The following is a 19930-nucleotide window of genomic DNA, read 5'->3' on the forward strand; positions in this document are numbered from 1 at the left end:
TTCCCAGATTTTTCCCCCTCCGGCATTCCCGGATTTTCCCCCTCGGGCATTCCCGGCATTCCCGGATTTTTCCCCCTCGGGCATTCCCGGAATTCCCGGTTTTTCCCCCTCGGGCATTCCCAGATTTTTCCCCCTCGGGCATTCCCGGCATTCCCAGATTTTTCCCCCTCGGGCATTCCCGGCATTCCCAGATTTTTCCCCCTCGGGCATTCCCGGCATTCCCGGATTTTTCCCCCTCCGGCATTCCCGGATTTTTCCCCCTCTGGAATTCCCGGCATTCCCGGATTTCCCACCCGGCATTCCCGGATTTTCCCCCTCGGGAATTCCCAGATTTTTCCCCCTCCGGCATTCCCGGATTTTCCCCCTGGGGCATTCCCGGCATTCCCGGATTTTTCCCCCTCTGGAATTCCCGGCATTCCCGGATTTCCCACCCGGCATTCCCGGATTTTCCCCCTCGGGAATTCCCAGATTTTTCCCCCTCCGGCATTCCCGGATTTTCCCCCTGGGGCATTCCCGGCATTCCCGGATTTTCCCCCTCGGGCATTCCCGGCATTCCCGGATTTTCCCTCACCCCGGATTCCAGGAAGAAGCCGACGAGGCTGAGGAAGAAGCTCCGATTGTCCCCGGGGCCGTTCCCGCGGCGCTGCGGATCCAGGAGCCTGGGAAACGGGGGAAAAACGGGAAAAAACGGGAAAAAACGGGAAAAACCGGGGGAAAAATGGGGGGAAAAACGGGGAAAAACTGGAAAAAACGGGAAAAAACGGGAAAAACAACGGGAAAAACGGGAAAAAACGGGGGAAAAACGGGAAAAAACGGGGGGAAAACGGGAAAAACACCGGGAAAAATGGGAAAAACGGGGGGAAAACGGGAAAAAACGAGAAAAAACGGGGAAAAACGGGAAAAACACCGGGAAAAACGGGAAAAACACCGGGAAAAACGGGAAAAAACGGGGGGAAAAATGGGGAAAATGGGGAAAATGGGAAAAACACTGGAAAAAACACCAGGAAAAACACCGGGAAAAACGGGGGGAAAACAGGAAAAACGGGGGGAAAAATGGGGAAAAATGGGAAAAACGGGGGGAAAAACACCGGGAAAAATGGGAAAAACACTGGGAAAAACGGGGGGAAAAACAGGAAAAACGGGAAAAACACCGGGAAAAATGGGAAAAATGGGGAAAAACACCGGGAAAAATGGGAAAAAATGGGGGGAAAACGGGGGGAAAAATGGGAAAAATGGGAAAAATGGCAAAAACACCGGGAAAAATGGGAAAAGACGGGGGAAAAAGGGGAAAAACACCGGGAAAAACGGGGGGAAAAGCGGGAAAAAATGGGGGGGAAAATGGGGAAAAATGGGAAAAACACCGGGAAAAACACCAGGAAAAACGGGGGGAAAAACAGGGAAAAATTCCAGGATTGGGAAATTCCGGGATTGGGAAATTCCAGGATTGGGAAATTTTGGGATTGGGAAATTTTGGGATTGGGAAATTTTGGGATTGGGAAATTCCAGGATTGGGAAATTCCAGGATTGGGAAATTCCAGGATTGGGAAATTCCAGATGTTGGGAGGGACCCGGAGCCGATTCCCAGAAAATCCCCCCGGGATTGGGGGGGGGGGAGGGGAGCCCAGAGGCTCCGGGCTGGGAATTCCCGGGATTTTGGGGACTGGAATTCGTGGGATTTTGGGGGTTAGAATTCCCAGGATTTGGCTGGGAATTCCCAGGATTTTCAGGCTGGAATTCCCGGGATTTTTGGCTGGGAATTTCCAGGATTTTGGGACTGAAATCGCAGGATTTTGGGGCCAGAATTCCCGGGATTTTTAGCTGGGAATTCTCAGGATTTGGGGTCAGAATTCCCAGGTTTTTGGCTGGGAATTCCTGGGATTTGGGGCTGGGAATTCCCGGGATTTGGGGTCAGAATTCCCGGGATTTTTGGCTGGGAATTCCTGGGATTTGGGGCTGGGAATTCCCGGGATTTGGGGCGGGAATTCCCGGGATTTTTGGCTGGGAATTCCCGGGATTTTTGGCTGGGAATTCCTGGGATTTTTGGCTGGGAATTCCCGGGATTTTTGGCTGGGAATTCCTGGGATTTTTGGCTGGAATTCCCAGGATTTGGGGCCGGAATTCCGGGAATTTTCACCTGTGGAACAGGAATTTCCCGGCCGCCGTGGCCAGGGCGCGGCTGGAGACGAAAACCACGGGGAAAACGCTCCGGCAATCCTCGGCCGACAGCGCCTCCTCCAGAGCCCTGCAACGCCGGGAATTCCCGAAATTCCCAGAATTCCCGGAATTCCCAAAATCCCCGGGATCCCCCAAAACCCCCCCACCAAAAAATCCCGGGATTTCGGGGCCCCCTGGAGCCAAATTCCCAATCCCTGGGGCCGAATTCCGGCTCCTCCCCCCCATTCCCGACCCCTTCTCCTCCGGAATTCCGGGAATTCCGGGAATTTCGGGAATTCCGGGGCTCCCAGAGCCCCCATTCCCCAATTTCCCCCCCAAAATTTGGGAATTCGGGGCTCTCCCCTCCCCCCATTCCCGGTTTTTTCCCCCAATTCCCAGGAATTCCAGGATTTCCTAAGGATTCCCGGGAATTCCGGGAATTCCGGGAATTCCAGACCCCCCATTCCCCAATTTCCCCCCAAAATTTGGGAATTCGGGGCTCTCCCCTCCCCCCATTCCCGGTTTTTTTTCCCTCCCAATTCCCGGAATTCTGAGCTCAGGAATTTGGGATGGAGCCTCGGGAATTCTGCTCTTAAAGGGGCCGCGCCCAAATTCCCTCCCCGGGGTTTTTTAATTGGGAATTTTGGGATTAAAAATCCCGGGATTAAAAAATCCCAGAATTCCAGCAAAAATTATCCCAAAATTCCCACAAAATTCCTGCAAAAATTATCCCAATATTCCCCCAAAATTATCCCAATATTCCCCCAAAATTATCCCAAAATTCCTGCAAAAATTATCCCAAAATTCCCACAAAATTATCCCAAAATTCCCCCAAAGTTATCCCAAAATTCCTGCAAAATTATCCCAAAATTCCCGCAGAATTATCCCAGAATTCCCACAAAATTATCCCAAAATTCCTGCAGAATTATCCCAAAATTCCCACAAAATTACCCCAAAATTCCTGCAGAATTATCCCAGAATTCCCCCAAAATTCCTGCAAAAATTAGCCCAAAATTCCCACAAAATTATCCCAAAATTCCCGCAGAATTATCCCAAAATTATCCCAAAATTCCCCAAAAATTATCCCAAAATTCCCTCAGAATTATCCCAAAATTCCCACAAAATTCCCAGGTTTTTTTCCCATTTTTTCCCTGCTTTTCCCAGATTTTCTCCTGGTTTTTCCCCTTTTTTTTCCCCATTTTTTCACCAGATTTTCCCTTTTTCCCCCAGATCTTTTCCCCCATTTTTCTCCATTTTTTCCCGTTGTTTTTCCCGCTATTTTTCCCATTTTTCCCCCATTTTTTCCCACTTTTCCCATTGTTTTTTGTGCTGTTTTTCCCACTGTTTTTCCCGTTGTTATTCCCATTTTTCCCCCATTTTTTCCCCCATTTTTTCCCACTTTTCCCACTGTTTTTCCTGCTGTTTTTTCCATTTTTCCCCCATTTTTTCCCGTTGTTTTTCCTGCTGTTTTTCCCATTTTTTTCCCACTTTTCCCTCTGTTTTTCCCGTTGTTTTTCCCGTTATTTTTCCCATTTTTTCCCCCATTTTTTCCCACTTTTCCCCCATTTTTCCCGTTGTTTTTCCCATTTTTTCCCCCATTTTTTCCCATTTTTCTCCCATTTTTTCCCATTGTTTTTCCCACTTTTCCCGCTGTTTTTCCCGTTGTTTTTCCCGCTGTTTTTCCCACTTTTCCCCCGTTTTTCCCACCTGTCCATCTCCGTCAGCAGCTCCAGAACCTCCAGGGCCACCTCGGGCTCTTTGTCGTGAGCCATGGCCACCAGCCGGGCCTGCGTTCCCACAGAATTCCCAAAGAATCCCGGAATTCCCGGAAAAATCCCGGAAAAATCCCGGAATTCCCAGAAAAATCCCAAAAAAAATCCCGGAATTCCCAGAAAAATCCCCAAAAAAAATCCCAGAATTCCCGGAAAAATCCCAAAAAAAATCCCAAAATTCCCAAAAAAAATCCCGGAATTCCCGGAAAAATCCCAAAAAAAATCCCGGAATCCCCAAAAAAATCCCAAAAAAATCCCCAAAAAATTAAAAAAAAAACCCCAAAAATTCCCAAAAAAATTCCCAAATTTCCCAGCGATTCCCAACATTCCCAAAATCCCGGCAATTCCCAAAAAAAACTTCAAAAAAATCCCCCCAAAAACCCCCAAAATATCCCCAAAAAATCCAAGAATAAACGCAAAAAAATTCCCAAAAAATTCCCAAAAAATTCCCCAAAAATTCCCAAAAAATTCCCAAAAAAATCCCAAAAATCCCCAAAAAATTCCCAGCGATTCCCAACATTCCCAAACTCCCGGGAATTCCCAAAAAAATCCCCCAAAAAAATCCAAAAAAAACCCCCCAAAAAATAAAAAAAAAAATCCAAAAAAACCCTAAAAAAAATCCAAAAAATTCCCAAAAAATTCCCAAAAATTCCCAAAAATCCCCGGCATTCCCAGCATTCCCAAAATTCCCAAACTCCCAGGAATTCCCCAAAAAAACCAAAAAAAAACCCCAAAAAAAACCCCCCAAAAAAATAAATAAAAAAATCCAAAAAAAACCTAAAAAATTCCCAAAAAATTCCCAAAAAATTCCCAAAAAATTCCCAAAAAAATTCCCAAAAATCCCCAGCGATTCCCAACATTCCCAAACTCCCAGGAATTCCCAAAAAAAACCCCAAAAAATCAAAAAAAAAATCCAAAAAAAAACCTAAAAAAAATCCAAAAAATTCCCAAAAAATTCCCAAAAAATTCCCAAAAAATTCCCAAAAAATTCCCAAAATTCCCCAGCATTCCCAGCATTCCCAGCATTCCCGCTGTTCCCACCTTGAACCTGCAGGTGAAGAGCTCCAGGCCGGGGGCGGCCTCGGGAATTCCGTAAATTCCCCGCAGGGCCCGGACGCAGCGGAGCCGAACCTGCCCCTCCTGGAATTCCCGGAATTCCCGGAATTCCCGCAATTCCCAACATTCCCGGGGCTCCCCCCGCACTTCCCGGCCTTCTCCCAGGTTTTCCTGCATTTTCCTGCATTTTTCCCCAATTTTCTCCCGGATTTTTCCCAGATTTTCCCCAGGAATTTCCAGGTTTTTTTCCATTTCTTCCAAGATTTTCTCCCAGAATTCCCCCCAGAATTCCCATTTTTTCCCAGATTTTTCCCATTTTTTCCCATTTTTTCCCATTTTTCCACCCAGAATTCCCGTTTTTCTCCCCAGAATTCCCATTTTTCCCCCCAGAATTCCCGTCCTTCCAGGAATTTTCCCATTTTTTCCCATTCCTCCCCCCCAGAATTCCTGTTTTTCCTGCAGAATTCCTGTTTTTCCCGGATTTTTCCCATTTTTTCCCATTTTTCCCCCCAGAATTCCCATTTCCCCCCCCAGAATTTCTGTTTTTCTCCCCACAATTCCTGTTTTTCCCGGATTTTTCCCATTTTTCCCCCCCAGAATTCCCGAATCTTTCCCGTTTTTTCCCGTTTTTCCCGGATCTTTCCTGTTTTTCCCCCCAGAATTCCCGTTTCCCCCCCCCAGAATTCCCATTTCTCCCCCCAGAATTCCCATTTTTTCCCATTTTTCCCCCCAGAATTCCCGAATCTTTCCCGTTTTTTCCCGTTTTTCCCGGATCTTTCCCATTTTTCTCCCCAGAATTCCCGTTTTTCCTGGATTTTCCCCATTTTTCCCCGTTTTTCCCCCCAGAATTCCCATTTTTTCCCGGATTTTTCCTGTTTTTCCCCAGATTTTTCCCGTTTTTCCCCGTTTTCCCCCCCCAGAATTCCCGTTTTTTCCCGTTTTTTCCCGGATTTTCCCCGTTTTTCCCCGTTTTTCCCGGATCTTTCCCGTTTTTCCCCCCAGAATTCCCATTTTTTCCCGGATTTTTCCCGTTTTTTCCCGGATTTTCCCCGTTTTTCCCGTTTTTCCCCACCTTGTCGTGCAGGCTCCAGCCCAGGTATTTGAGGTGGCCGTCGCTCAGGAACGAGGCCGGGAACTTCTGCACCCAGAGCCCGAGCTCCTGCAGGCACATGCCCCGGATCTCGGGGTCCACATCCCTGTCCAGAGACCCCAAATTAATCCTGAATTATCCCTAATTAATTATCCCAAATTAATCCCAAATTATCCCAAATTATCCCAAATTATCCCTAATTAATTATCCCAAATTAATCTGATTTTATCTGATATTCTCCCCCAGCCCGAGCTCCTGCAGGCACATGCCCCGGATCTCGGGGTCCACATCCCTGTTCCAGGAGTTAATTATCCCTAATTAATCCCTAATTAATCCCAAATTATCCTGAATTATCCCTAATTAATTATCCAAATTTATCCTGAATTATCCCAAATTTATCTGATTTTATCCCAAATTAATCTGATTTCCTCCCCCAGCCCGAGCTCCTGCAGGCACATGCCCCGGATCTCGGGGTCCACATCCCTGTCCAGAGACCCCAAATTATCCCAAATTAATCCTGAATTATCCCTAATTAACCCCAAATTAATTATCCAAATTTATCCTGAATTATCCCAAATTATCCCAGCTTAATTATCCCAAATTATCCCAAATTAATCTGATTTTATCCCAAATTAATCTGATTTTATCTGATTTCCTCCCCCAGCCCGAGCTCCTGCAGGCACATCCCCCGGATCTCGGGGTCCACATCCCTGTCCAGAGACCCCAAATTAATCCTGAATTATCCCTAATTAATTATCCCAAATTAATCCCAAATTATCCCAAATTAATCCCTAATTACTCCTAATTAATTATCCCAAATTATCCCAAATTAATCCCTAATTATCCCAGATTTATTATCTCAAATTATCCCAAATTAATCTGATTTTATCCCAAATTTATCCCAAATTAACTATCCAAATTTATCCCAAGTTATCCCAATTTTTAATAAATTTTAATAAACCCATTTTTCCCTATTTTCCCCCGTTTTTTTCCCATTTTCCCCCCGTTTTTTCCCATTTTATCCATTTTTCCCCCGTTTCTCCCCCCATCTTTTCACATTTTCCCCATTTTTCCCCCCATTTCCCCCGTTTTTTCCCATTTTTCCCGTTTTTCCCATTTTCTTTCCTGTTTTCCCCGTTTTTCCCCCGTTTTCCCCTGCTTTTTCCCATTTTCCCCCCGTTTTTTCCCATTTTCCCCCCATTTTCCCCCGTTTTTTTCCCGTTTTTTATTGTTTTTTCCGTTTTTTATTGTTTTTTCCCATTTTCCCCGTTTTCCCCCCGTTTTTCCCCGTTTTTTCCCCGTTTTTTATTGTTTTCCCCCGTTTTTTCCCATTTTCCCCCCGTTTTTCCCCGTTTCCCCCTCACCGGTAGCGGTGCACGAAGATCCCTTTGAAGATTCCGTTCATCAGCAGCTCCAGCTCCTCCTGCTCCTCCCGCAGCTGCCGGCAAGCCCCAAAATCCCCAATATTCACCCCAAAATCCACCCAAAATACACCCAAAACTCAACCCAAAATCCACCCAAAATTCACCCCAGAAATCCCCAAAATTCACCCCAAAATCCACCCCAAAAATCCCCAAAATACACCCAAAATTCACCCAAAATTCACCCCAGAAATCCCCAAAATCCACCCCAAAATCCACCCCAAAATACACCCAAATCCACCCCAAAATCCACCCAAAACTCACCCAAAACTCACCCAAAATTCACCCAAAACTCACCCAAAATACACCCCAAAATCCCAAAAATCCACCCCAAAAATCCACCCCAAAATCCACCCCAAAAATCCCCAAAATCCACCCCAAAATCCACCCCAAAATCCACCCCAAAATTCACCCAAAATCCACCCCAAAATTCACCCCAAAATTCACCCAAAAATCCCCCAAAATACACCCAAAATTCACCCAAAACTCACCCCAAAATCCACCCCAAAATCCCCAAAATTCACCCCAAAATCCTCAAAATCCACCCCAAAATCCTCCCAAAATTCACCCCAAAATCCCCAAAATCCACCCCAAAATCCACCCAAAATCCACCCCAAAAATCCCCCAAAATCCACCCAAATCCACCCCAAAATCCACCCAAAATTCACCCAAAATCCACCCAAAACTCACCCAAAATCCACCCAAAATCCACCCAAAATCCCCAAAATCCACCCCAAAATCCACCCAAAACTCACCCAAAATCCACCCAAAATCCACCCCAAAAATCCCCAAAATTCACCCAAAATTCACCCAAAACTCACCCAAAATCCACCCCAAAATCCACCCAAAATCCCCAAAATCCACCCCAAAAATCCACACCAAAATCCACCCCAAAACTCACCACAAAATCCACCCCAAAATCCACCCCAGAAATCCCCAAAATCCACCCCGGAATTCCCGTTTTTTCCCAGAATTCCCATTTTTTTTCCCAGAATCCCCAGAATCCCCATTTTTTTTCCCAGAATCCCCGTTTTTCCCCCAGAATTCCCGTTTTTTCCCGCTCACCTCCCGGCCCTGCTCCCGCAGCAATTCCAGCTTTTCCCCCCCAAAATTCCCGTTTTTTCCCCTAAAATTCCCATTTTTCCCCCTAAAATTCCCATTTTTTTTCCCAGAATTCCCAGAATCCCCGTTTTTCCCCCCGGAATTCCCAGAATTCCCGGAATTCCCGTTTTTTCCCGCTCACCTCCCGGCCCTGCTCCCGCAGCAATTCCAGCTTTTCCCCCCCTAAAATTCCCATTTTTCCCCCTAAAATTCCCATTTTTTCCCCTAAAATTCCCATTTTTTTTCCCAGAATTCCCAGAATCCCCGTTTTTCCCCCCGGAATTCCCAGAATTCCCGGAATTCCCGTTTTTTCCCGCTCACCTCCCGGCCCTGCTCCCGCAGCAATTCCAGCTTTTCCCCCCCCAAAATTCCCTTTTTTTCCCCCTAAAATTCCCGTTTTTCCCCCCGGAATTCCCGGAATCCCCGTTTTTTCCCCCCGGAATTCCCGGAATTCCCAGGTTTTTCCCCCCGTTATTCCCGTTTTTTCCCGTTCACCTCCCGGCCCTGCTCCCGCAGCAATTCCAGCTTTTCCGTGCCCCTCCGGCCGGGATCCTTGCCCCGCTCCGCCCGGAATTGGCGCCGGGAATTCTCCAGCTGCAGCCCCAGCTCCAGCGCCAGCCCCAGCAGCGAGCTCAGCAGGGCCAGGGCTGCCAATTCCGGGGGGAAAAACACAGAAAACGGGAAAAAGGAACGGGAAAAGTTAAAAAAACGGGAAAAAACAGAAAAATTTAAAAAAAAAATGGGGAAAAACGGGGAAAAAATGGGAAAAAAATGGGAAAAAATGGGAAAATTGGAGGGGAATTCCCAGCGGGAGCTCAGCAGGGCCAGGGCTGCCAATTCCGGGGGGAAAAACACGGAAAACGGGAAAAGTTTAAAAAAAAACGGGGAAAAACGGGAAAATTTAAAAAAAAAATGGGGAAAAACGGGGAAAAAATGGGGAAAAACGGGGGGAAAATGGGAAAAAAATGGGAAAACTGGGGGTGGAGGAAAGGGAATTCCCAGCGGGAGCTCAGCAGGGCCAGGGCTGGGAATTCCGGGGGGAAAAACACGGAAAACGGGAAAAAAATGGGAAAAAAATTTAAAAAAATGGGAAATTTTAAAAAAAAATGGGGAAAATTGAAAAAAAAATGGGGAAAAACGGGGGGAAAATGGGAAAATTGGAGGGGAATTCCCAGTGGGAGCTCAGCAGGGCCAGGGCTGCGAATTCCGGGGGGAAAAACACGGAAAACGGGAAAAAAATGGGAAAAAAATTTAAAAAATGGGGAAATTTAAAAAAAAAATGGGGAAAATTGAAAAAAAAATGGGGAAAAACGGGGAGAAAATTGGAGGGGAATTCCCAGCAGGAGCTCAGCAGGGCCAGGCCTGGGAATTCCGGGGGAAAAAACCGGGAAAACGGGAAAAGTTTAAAAAAAACGGGGAAAAACGGGAAAATTTAAAAAAAAAATGGGGAAAAACGGGGAAAAAATAGGAAAAAAATGGGGAAAAAATGGGAAAAAATGGGAAAATTGGAGGGGAATTCCCTGCAGGAGCTCAGCAGGGCCAGGGCTGGCAATTCCGGGGGGAAAAACCGGGAAAACGGGAAAAAGGAACGGGAAAAGTTATAAAAAATGGGAAATTAAAAAAAAAAATGGGGAAAATTAAAAAAAAAATGGGGAAAAACAGGGGGAAAATGGGAAAAAAGCAGGGAAAATTGTGGGTGGAGGGAAGGGAATTCCCAGTGGGAGCTGGGCGGGGTCAGGGCTGGGAATTCCAGGGGGAAAAACCGGGAAAACGGGAAAAAAACCAGAAGAAAATTAGAAAAAAATTCAGAAATATTGGGAAAATATCGGGAAAAATTTGGGAAAAAAATGAGGAAAAAATCAGGAAAAAATCGGGGGAAAATGGGAAAAAATACAGAAAAAATTGGAAAAAAATTGGAAAAAAAATGAGAAAAAAATGGGAAAAAATCGGAAAAAAATCAGAAAAAAATCGGAAAAAATCGGGAAAAATCAGAAAAAAATCAGAAAAAAATTGGAAAAAAATTGGAAAAAAATCAGGGAAAAATTGGAAAAAATCAGAAAAAAATTGGAAAAAAAAATCAGGGAAAAATCGGGGAAAAATCGGGAAAAAATCGGAAAAAAAATTGGAAAAAAATCAGGGAAAGATCGGAAAAAAATCAGAAAAAAATCAGGGGAAAATTGGGGAAAAATCAGAAAAAAATCAGAAAAAAGTTGGAAAAAAATCAGAAAAAAATTGGGAAAAATCAGGAAAAAATCAGAAAAAAATCGGAAAAAATCAGAAAAAAATTGGAAAAAAATCGGGAAAAAATTGGGAAAAATCAGGAAAAAATCAGGAAAAAATCAGAAAAAAATCAGAAAAAATCGGAAAAAAACCGGAAAAAATCAGAAAAAAATTGGAAAAAAATCGGGAAAAAATTGGGAAAAATCAGGAAAAAATCAGGAAAAAATCAGAAAAAAATCGGAAAAAATCCGAAAAAAATCAGAAAAAAACCAGAAAAAATCAGAAAAAAATTGGAAAAAAATCGGAAAAAAATCAGAAAAAATTGGGGAAAAATGGGAAAAAATGGGGAAAAATGGGGAAGAAAAGGGGGAAAAGCAGGAGAATCAGGGGATTGGGGGATCCGGGCACGCCGTACCTGCCAGGGTGGCGGCGCGCCGGCAGGGCCGGGCCGGGGCCGAGGCCAGCGGCACCAGCAGCCCCAGCCAGGCCGGCAGCAGGAACGGCAGGAATTCCTCCCGGAGCAGGGCCCGCGCGCCCGGCCGCGCCAGCAGCAGCGCCGGGAGCTGCCGGAACCCCGCCCGGAAACGGCGCCAGCGGCCGGAATCCCCGGAAAACGGCGAGTCCTGGGGGGGAAACAAGGGGAAATCATGGAAAATCCCCGGAAAACGGCGAGTCCTGGGGGGGAAACAGGGAGAAATCATGGAAAATCCCCGGAGAACGGCGAGTCCTGGGGGGGAAACGGGGAGAAATCATGGAAAATCCCGGGAAAACGGGGAGAAATCCCAGGAAAACGGCGAGTCCTGGGGGGAAAACAAGGGGAAATCATGGAAAATCCCCGGAAAACGGCGAGTCCTGGGGGGAAACGGGGAGAAATCATGGAAAATCCCGGGAAAACGGCGAGTCCTGGGGGGAAACAGGGAGAAATCATGGAAAATCCTGGGAAAACGGCGAGTCCTGGGGGGGAAACAAGGAGAAATCATGGAAAATCCTGGGAAAACGGCGAGTCCTGGGGGGGAAACAAGGAGAAATCATGGAAAATCCTGGGAAAACGGCGAGTCCTGGGGGGAAACAAGGGGAAATCATGGAAAATCCCGGGAAAATGGGGAGAAATCCCCGGAAAACGGCGAGTCCTGGGGGGAAACGGGGAGAAATCATGGAAAATCCCAGGAAAACGGGGAGTCCTGGGGGGAAACAGGGGGAAATCATGGAAAATCCCGGGAAAACGGCGAGTCCTGGGGGGAAACGGGGAGAAATCATGGAAAATCCTGGGAAAATGGGGAGAAATCCCCGGAAAACGGCGAGTCCTGGGGGGGAAACAAGGGGAAATCATGGAAAATCCCCGGAAAACGGCGAGTCCTGGGGGGAAACGGGGGAAAATCATGGAAAATCCTGGGAGAACGGCGAGTCCTGCGGGGAAATCATGGAAAAATCATGGAAAATCCCGGGAAAACGGCGAGTCCTGGGGGGAAACGGGGAGAAATCATGGAAAATCCCGGGAAAACAGGGAGAAATCCCAGGAAATCCCCGGAAAACGGCGAGTCCTGCGGGGAAACGGGGGAAAATCATGGAAAATCCTGGGAGAACGGCGAGTCCTGGGGGGAAAACATGGAAAAATCATGGAAAATCCCCGGAAAACGGCGAGTCCTGGGGGGAAACGGGGAGAAATCATGGAAAATCCCGGGAAAATGGGGAGAAATCCCGGGAAAACGGCGAGTCCTGGGGGGAAAACAAGGGGAAATCATGGAAAATCCCGGGAAAACGGCGAGTCCTGGGAGGAAACGGGGGGAAATCATGGAAAATCCCCGGAAAACGGCGAGTCCTGCGGGGAAATCATGGAAAAATCATGGAAAATCCCGGGAAAACGGGGAGAAATCCCCGGAAAACGGCGAGTCCTGCGGGGAAACGGGGAGAAATCATGGAAAATCCCGGGAAAATGGGGAGAAATCCTGGGAAAATGGGGAGAAATCCCCGGAAAACGGCGAGTCCTGCGGGGAAACGGGGGAAAATCATGGAAAATCCCGGGAAAACAGGGAGAAATCCTGGGAAATCAATGCTGGGAAATCAATCCTGGAAAAACAGGGAGAAATCCCGGGAAATCCCAGGAAAAATCACGGGAAAACCCAGGAAAACGGGGAGAAATCCTGGGAAATCAATGCTGGGAAATCCTGGGAAAACGGGGAGAAATCCTGGGAAATCCTGGGAAAAATCATGGGAAAACCCAGGAAATCAGGGAGAAATCCTGGGAAAATCCTGGGAAATCCTGGGAAAACGGGGAGAAATCCTGGGGGGGAGGAACGGGGGAATTCCGGGGGAAAATCCGCGGAATTCCGAAGGGAAGGCTCCGATTTTGGGGGGAATGGGGAGAATTCCATGAAAAACCCCCGAATTTTGCAGGGAATGGGGAGAATTCCAGGGAAATCCCGGGAAAAGCCCCGGGGGTTCCCAGGAATTCCGGGAATTCCGGGAATTCCGGGCCCCGGTACCTCCTCGAAGCTCTGCAGGAGCCGCCGGGCGATCTCGGAATTCTCCAGCTCCCGGAACATCTCCGGGGTCACCACACCTGGGGATTCCCGGGAATTCCACGTTTTCCCAAAATCCCAACCCCAGAATTCCCAAACCCAGAATTCCCAAACCCAGAATTCCCCAAAATCCCAACCCCGGAATTCCCAACCCCAGAATTCCCAACCCCAGAATTCCCAACCCCAGAATTCCCAACCCCAGAATTCCCAACCCCAGAATTCCCAACCCCAGAATTCCCAACCCCAGAATTCCCAAACCCAGAATTCCCCATTTTCCCAAATCCCAACCCCAGAATTCCCAACCCCAGAATTCCCCAAAATCCCAACCCCAGAATTCCCAAACCCAGAATTCCCAAAATCCCAAACCCAGAATTCCCAACCCCAGAATTCCCAAACCCAGAATTCCCAAACCCAGAATTCCCCAAATCCCAACCCCAGAATTCCCCAGAATTCCCAAACCCAGAATTCCCCATTTTCCCAAACCCAGAATTCCACGTTTTCCCGGGAATTCCACGTTTTCCCCAATCCCAAACCCAGAATTCCCAACCCCAGAATTCCCCATTTTCCAACCCCAGAATTCCCCATTTTTCCCTCAATTTTCCCCACTTTTCCCTGGATTTATCCCTCAATTTCCCCATTTTTCCCAGGTTTCTCCCCCCATTTTCCCCCGTTTTTCCCCCATTTTTCCCCCGGTTTTTTTCCTGTTTTTCCCCATTTTTCCCCCCGTTTTTCCCCATTTCTCCCCCCGTTTTTTTTCCCTTTTTTTCCCCCATTTTTCCCCCATTTTTCCCCCCATTCCCCCCGTTTTTTTCCCATTTTCCCCCCGTTTTTCCCCATTTCCCCCCATTTTTCCCCTTTTCCCCGTTTTCCCCCCATTTTTCCCCATTTCCCCCCATTTTTCCCCCGTTTTTTTCCCATTTCTCCCCCCGATTTTCCCCCATTTTTCCCCCGTTTCTCCCCCCATTTTTCCCCCCATTTCTCCCCCGTTTTTTTTCCCAGGTTTTCCCATTTTCCCCCCATTTTTCCCCCGTTTTTCCCCATTTTTCCCCCATTTTTTTTCCCGTTTCTCCCCCATTTTCCCCCCATTTTTCCCCCGTTTTTCCCCCATTTTTCCCCCGTTTTTTTTCCCAGGTTTTCCCATTTTTCCCCCGTTTCTCCCCCATTTTTTCCCCCATTTTCCCCCCATTTTTCCCCCGTTTTTCCCCCGGTTTTTTTCCCCTTTTTTTTCCCGTTTTTCCCCGTTTTCCCCCCGTTTTTTTCCCCGTTTTTCCCCCGTTTCTCCCCCGTTTTCCCCCCTTTTTCCCCCATTTTTCCCCCATTTTTTCCCCCCGTTTTCCCCCCGTTTTTTCCCGTTTCCCCCCGTTTTTCCCCCATTTCTCCCCCGTTTTTCCCCCCCGTTTTCCCCCCGTTTTTCCCCCGTTTTTTTCCCCGTTTTTTCCCGTTTTTCCCCCGTTTTTTCCCGTTTTTCCCCCCCGGTTTTCTCCCGCTGCCCACCCCGGCAGCCGCAGGCGCGGGCGGTGAAGTTGAGCAGCTCCAGCAGCGCCGCCTCCCGGTCCCGCCGGTACCGCTCCAGCCACTCCTCCAGCACCGGCTGCCACGGGGAGGGGGGAAAACGGGAATTCCGGGGGGAAAATGGGAATTATTGGGTTAAAAATGGGAATTGTGGGGGGAAAAATGGGAATTATTGGGTTAAAAACGGGAATTACGGGGGGAAAATGGGAATTATTGGGTTAAAAACGGGAATTGTGGGGGGAAAAATGGGAATTGTGGGAGGAAAATGGGAATTACGGGTTAAAAACGGGAATTGTGGGGGGAAAAATGGGAATTACGGGGTTAAAAACGGGAATTATTGGGTTAAAAATGGGAATTGTGGGGGGAAAAACGGGAATTACGGGGGGAAAACGGGAATTGTGGGGGGAAAAACGGGAATTCCGGGTTAAAAACGGGAATTACGGGGGGGAAAATGGGAATTACGGGGGAAAAACAGGAATTCCAAATTAAAAACGGGAATTCCAGGGGGAAAAATGGGAATTACGGGGGGAAAAATCGGAATTCTGGATTAAAAACAGAAATTCAGGGGGGAAAAATGGGAATTACGGGTTAAAAATGGGAATTACGGGGGGAAAAATGGGAATTCAGGGGTTAAAAATGGGAATTCAGGGGGAAAAATGGGAATTGAGGGGGGGAAAAATGGGAATTCCGGGTTAAAAACGGGAATTGTGGGGGAAAAATGGGAATTACGAATTAAAAATGGGAATTATTGGGTTAAAAATGGGAATTACGAATTAAAAACGGGAATTATTGGGTTAAAAATGGGAATTCTGGTTAAAAACGGGAATTCAGGGGGGAAAAATGGGAATTACGGGGGAAAAACGAGAATTCTGGGGGGAAAAATGGGAATTACTGGGTTAAAAATGGGAATTACTGGGTTAAAAACGGGAATTACGGGGGGAAAAATGGGAATTACGGGTTAAAAACGGGAATTACGGGGGGAAAAATGGGAATTACGGGTTAAAAACGGGAATTATTGGGTTAAAAATGGGAATTACGGGGGGAAAATGGGAATTGTGGGGGGAAAACGGGAATTACGGGGTTAAAAACGGGAATTATTGGGTTAAAAACGGGAATTGTGGGGGGAAAAATGGGAATTATTGGGTTAAAAACGGGAATTACGGGGGGAAAAATGGGAATTGTGGGGGGAAAAATGGGAATTGTGGGGGAAAAATGGGAATTCCGGGTTAAAAACGGGAATTATTGGGTTAAAAATGGGAATTATTGGGTTAAAAATGGGAATTACGGGGTTAAAAATGGGAATTATTGGGTTAAAAATGGGAATTATTGGGTTAAAAATGGGAATTACGGGGTTAAAAATGGGAATTGTGGGGGAAAAACGGGAATTGTGGGGGGAAAAATGGGAATTATTGGGTTAAAAACGGGAATTCAGGGGGGAAAAATTGGAATTCCGGGTTAAAAATGGGAATTACGGGTTAAAAACGGGAATTCAGGGGGGAAAAATGGGAATTATTGGGTTAAAAACGGGAACTATTGGGTTAAAAATGGGAATTATTGGGTTAAAAATGGGAATTACGGGTTAAAAATGGGAATTACGGAGGGAAAACCGGGAATTCTGGATTAAAAACGGGAATTGTGGGGTTAAAAATGGGAATTCCAGATTTAAAACGGGAATTCAGGGGTTAAAAATGGGAATTCAGGGGGAAAAACGGGAATTGTGGATTAAAAGTGGGAATTACGGGGGTAAAAACGGGAATTTTGGGGTGAAAAGCGGGAATTTGGGGGGAAAAGCGGGAATTTTGGGGTGAAAAGCAGGAATTTTGGGGTGAAAAGCGGGAATTTTGGGGTAAAAAGCGGGAATTTTGGGGTAAAAAGCGGGAATTTTGGGGTGAAAAGCGGGAATTTTGGGGTGAAAAGCGGGAATTTTGGGTGAGAAGCGGGAATTTTGGGGGAAAAGCGGGAATTTTGGGGGAAAAGCGGGAATTTTGGGGTGAAAAGCGGGAATTTTGGGGTGAAAAGCGGGAATTTTGGGGTGAAAAGCAAGAATTTTGGGGGGAAAAGCGGGAATTTTGGGGTGAAAAGCGGGAATTTGGGGGTGAAAAGCGGGAATTTTGGGGTGAAAAGCGGGAATTTTGGGGTGAAAAGCGGGAATTTTGGGGTGAAAAGCAAGAATTTTGGGGGGAAAAGCGGGAATTTTGGGGTGAAAAGCGGGAATTTGGGGGTGAAAAGCGGGAATTTTGGGGTGAAAAGCGGGAATTTTGGGGTGAAAAGCGGGAATTTCGGGGTGAAAAGCGGGAATTTGGGGTAAAAAGCGGGAATTTGGGGTAAAAAGCGGGAATTTGGGGTGAAAAGCGGGAATTTTGGGGGGAAAAGCAGGAATTTTGGGGTAAAAATTGGGATTTTTGGGGTAAAAATTGGGAATTTTGGGGTGAAAAGCGGGAATTTTGGGGTGAAAAGCGGGAATTTTGGGGGGAAAAGCGGGAATTTTGGGGTGAAAAGCGGGAATTTTGGGGTGAAAAGCGGGAATTTTGGGGTGAAAAGCGGGAATTTTGGGGTTTTCCCTGGCGGGGCGTCACCTCCAGGGCGGCTTTTCCCGAGGAAACGGCCTGGAAAAGGGAATCCTGCTGGTCCCCGTCGCCGCTGGAGAGCCGGGAGCGCTTGGGGAGCTGCGGGAAAAGCGGGAAAATGGGCAGGAAAAGGGCGGGAACCCCAAGAAAAAGGCGGGAATTGGGGGGAAAAGCGGGAATTACGCGGCTGCGGGGGGGGCCCGGGGGGGGACCCCGCTTGGGGCGGGGGCGCAGGGAGGGCTCGAAGTCGCTGCCGGAGTCGGAATCGCCCGGGAATTCCCTGTGGGAAAAACGGGAATTCTGGGGAGAGCCGGGGAGGGGGGAAATGGGGGAAAAATTGGGGGGAAATGGGAAAAATTGGGGGGAAAATCGGGGGGAAAAATGGGGGGAAAACTGGGAAAAGTTGGGGGAAAACTGGGATAAAATTGGGGGGAAAATGGGAAAAGTTGGGGGGAAACTGGGAAAAAATTGGGGGGAAAATGGGAAAAGTTGGGGGAAAACTGGGAAAAAATTGGGGGGAAAATGGGAAAAGTTGGGGGGAAATTGGGATAAAATTGGGGGGAAAATGGGAAAAATTGGGGGGGGAAATTGGGGGGGAAATTGAGAGGAAAAAATGGGGGGGAAAATGGGAAAAATTGGGGGAAAATTGGGAAAAAATTGGGGGGAAATTGGGAAAAGTTGGGGGGAAATTGGGATAAAATTGGGGGGAAAATGGGAAAAATTTGGGGGGGAAATTGGGGGGGAAATTGAGAGGAAAAAATGGGGGGAAAAATGGGAAAAAGTGGGGGAAAACTGGGAAAAAATTGGGGGGAAAATGGGAAAAAAATTGGGGGGAAAACTGGGAAAAGTTTGGGGGAAAGTGGGAAAAGTGGGGGGAAAACTGGGAGAAAAAAATGAGGGGAAAATGAGGGGAAAATTGGGGGGGAAATTGGGGGGAAATTGGGGGTGGAAATTGGGAATAATGGGGGGAAAACTGGGAAAAAAATTGGGGGAAAAATGGGAAAAGTGGGGGGAAAATTGGGGCTGGAAATTGGGGGAAGAACTGGAAAAAATGGGGGAAAAATTGGGGTTGGAAATTGGGAAGAATGGGGGGAAAACTGGGAAAAAAATTGGGGGAAAATGTGGGGAAAGGTGGGGAAAATGGGATAGGGTTTGGGAAAAACGGGATTAAAAGGGGTTGGGATGGGAGAAAAACGGGGGGAAAAAATGGGAGAAATGGGACTGAAAATAGTTAAAAACTGGATAGAAAGGAGCTGGGATGGAGGGAAAAAGTGGGAAAAATGGGCCAAAATCCGGGGGAATTTTGGGGGAACTTGGGAGAAAGGGGATTTGAGGATTTTTTTGGGGGAATTCCCAGGAATTTACGGGCTGGGGGGGGAGCTGCTCCAAGGCACCGATCCAGAGGAGGATCCCGAGGGACGGACGCGGGGGGAGCGGCGGAGAGCCATGGCTGGGGATGGAAAAAGTGGGGAAAAGTGGGAAAAATGGGGATTTTTGAGGGGTTTCTCGAGACTGGGATCCCCGACAGAGGAGAAAATGGGGGGTGGGAACACCAAAATTCCCAGAAAAAGGGGAAAATGAAGGATGGGATCACCAAAATGTCCAGAAAAAGGGGAAAATTAGGGATGGGAGGACCAAAATTCCCTCAGGAGAAAAGGTGGGAGCCCAAAATTCCCTGAAAAGGGAAAAATGAGGGATGGGATCACCAAAACTCCCTCAAATGAGAAAAATGAGGAGTGGGATCCCCAAAATCCCCTCAGGAGAAAAGGTGGGAGCCCAAAATTCCCTGAAAAGGGAAAAATGAGGAGTGGGATCATCAAAATTCCCTGAAAAGGGGAAAATGAGGGATGGGATCACCAAAATCCCCTCAGGAGAAAAGGTGGGAGCCCAAAATTCCCTGAAAAAGCGAAAAATGCGGGGGTGGGACCCCAAAATCTCCTCAGAACACAACGTGAGGGGGGTGAGGCCTCACTGGATTCAAACCCCCCAAAACCCCTGAAAAACCCTCCCACAAAAAATTCCCAAACCCCCCCGGATCCCACCAGGGACACTCCCAGAGCCCCCCGAACCCAAATTTGAGGGGTGGGGGTGAAGCCCCTCCCTCACAAAACCCCCCTGGAACGAGGGAATTCTCCCCCCCCCCCCCCCCTCACAAATCCCACCCGGATCGCACTAAAAGGGGGGGATCGGAACCTTTTGAGCCTCCCAGAGCCCAATTTGAGGGGTGGGGGTGAATCCCACCCCTCAGAAATTCCACCCGAAATGAGGGGAGAGAAGCCCCGCCCTCATAAAAAACCCCTCGGCCGCCACCCAGGAGCAGGATCGGAACCTCTCAGCTCCCCGAAACCCCACCTCAACGAAGCCACGAACGCCCCCCGCGCCCTCCCCTCCCCTTCGCGGGGCCGAAAATCCCGAAAAACCTCGAAAGTTCCCCAAAAAGAGCCCGCCCAGCCCCCCCCCGCCTCACGCCTGCCTCGCTTCGCGCCAAAACAAAATGGCGGCCGGCACTTTCCCGCGC

General features: G+C 47.7%; 1 protein-coding gene across 1 annotated transcript in view; it reads right to left on the minus strand.

The window, feature by feature from the left end:
• Positions 1-19929, minus strand: part of STAG3 (STAG3 cohesin complex component) — a 43895-nt gene extending 23966 nt beyond the window's left edge. The window contains exons 1-14 of the mRNA XM_086871742.1: positions 19880-19929; positions 18778-18862; positions 17596-17692; positions 17422-17511; positions 14828-14924; positions 13298-13374; positions 11230-11437; positions 9090-9241; positions 7437-7510; positions 6055-6178; positions 4968-5066; positions 3862-3941; positions 2135-2242; positions 572-659 (exon numbers count right to left, since the gene is read on the minus strand). Of these exons, the coding sequence (XP_086727868.1) occupies positions 572-659; positions 2135-2242; positions 3862-3941; positions 4968-5066; positions 6055-6178; positions 7437-7510; positions 9090-9241; positions 11230-11437; positions 13298-13374; positions 14828-14924; positions 17422-17511; positions 17596-17692; positions 18778-18860 (1377 nt within the window). The 5' untranslated portion in view covers positions 18861-18862; positions 19880-19929. The remainder of the gene's footprint in view (positions 1-571; positions 660-2134; positions 2243-3861; positions 3942-4967; positions 5067-6054; positions 6179-7436; positions 7511-9089; positions 9242-11229; positions 11438-13297; positions 13375-14827; positions 14925-17421; positions 17512-17595; positions 17693-18777; positions 18863-19879) is intronic.
• Between the last annotated feature and the right edge of the window lies 1 nt (position 19930).

This window comes from Cyanistes caeruleus, chromosome 37 (assembly GCF_971803275.1).
Source record: "Cyanistes caeruleus chromosome 37, bCyaCae1.hap1.1, whole genome shotgun sequence".
NCBI classification, from domain to species: Eukaryota; Metazoa; Chordata; class Aves; order Passeriformes; family Paridae; genus Cyanistes; species Cyanistes caeruleus.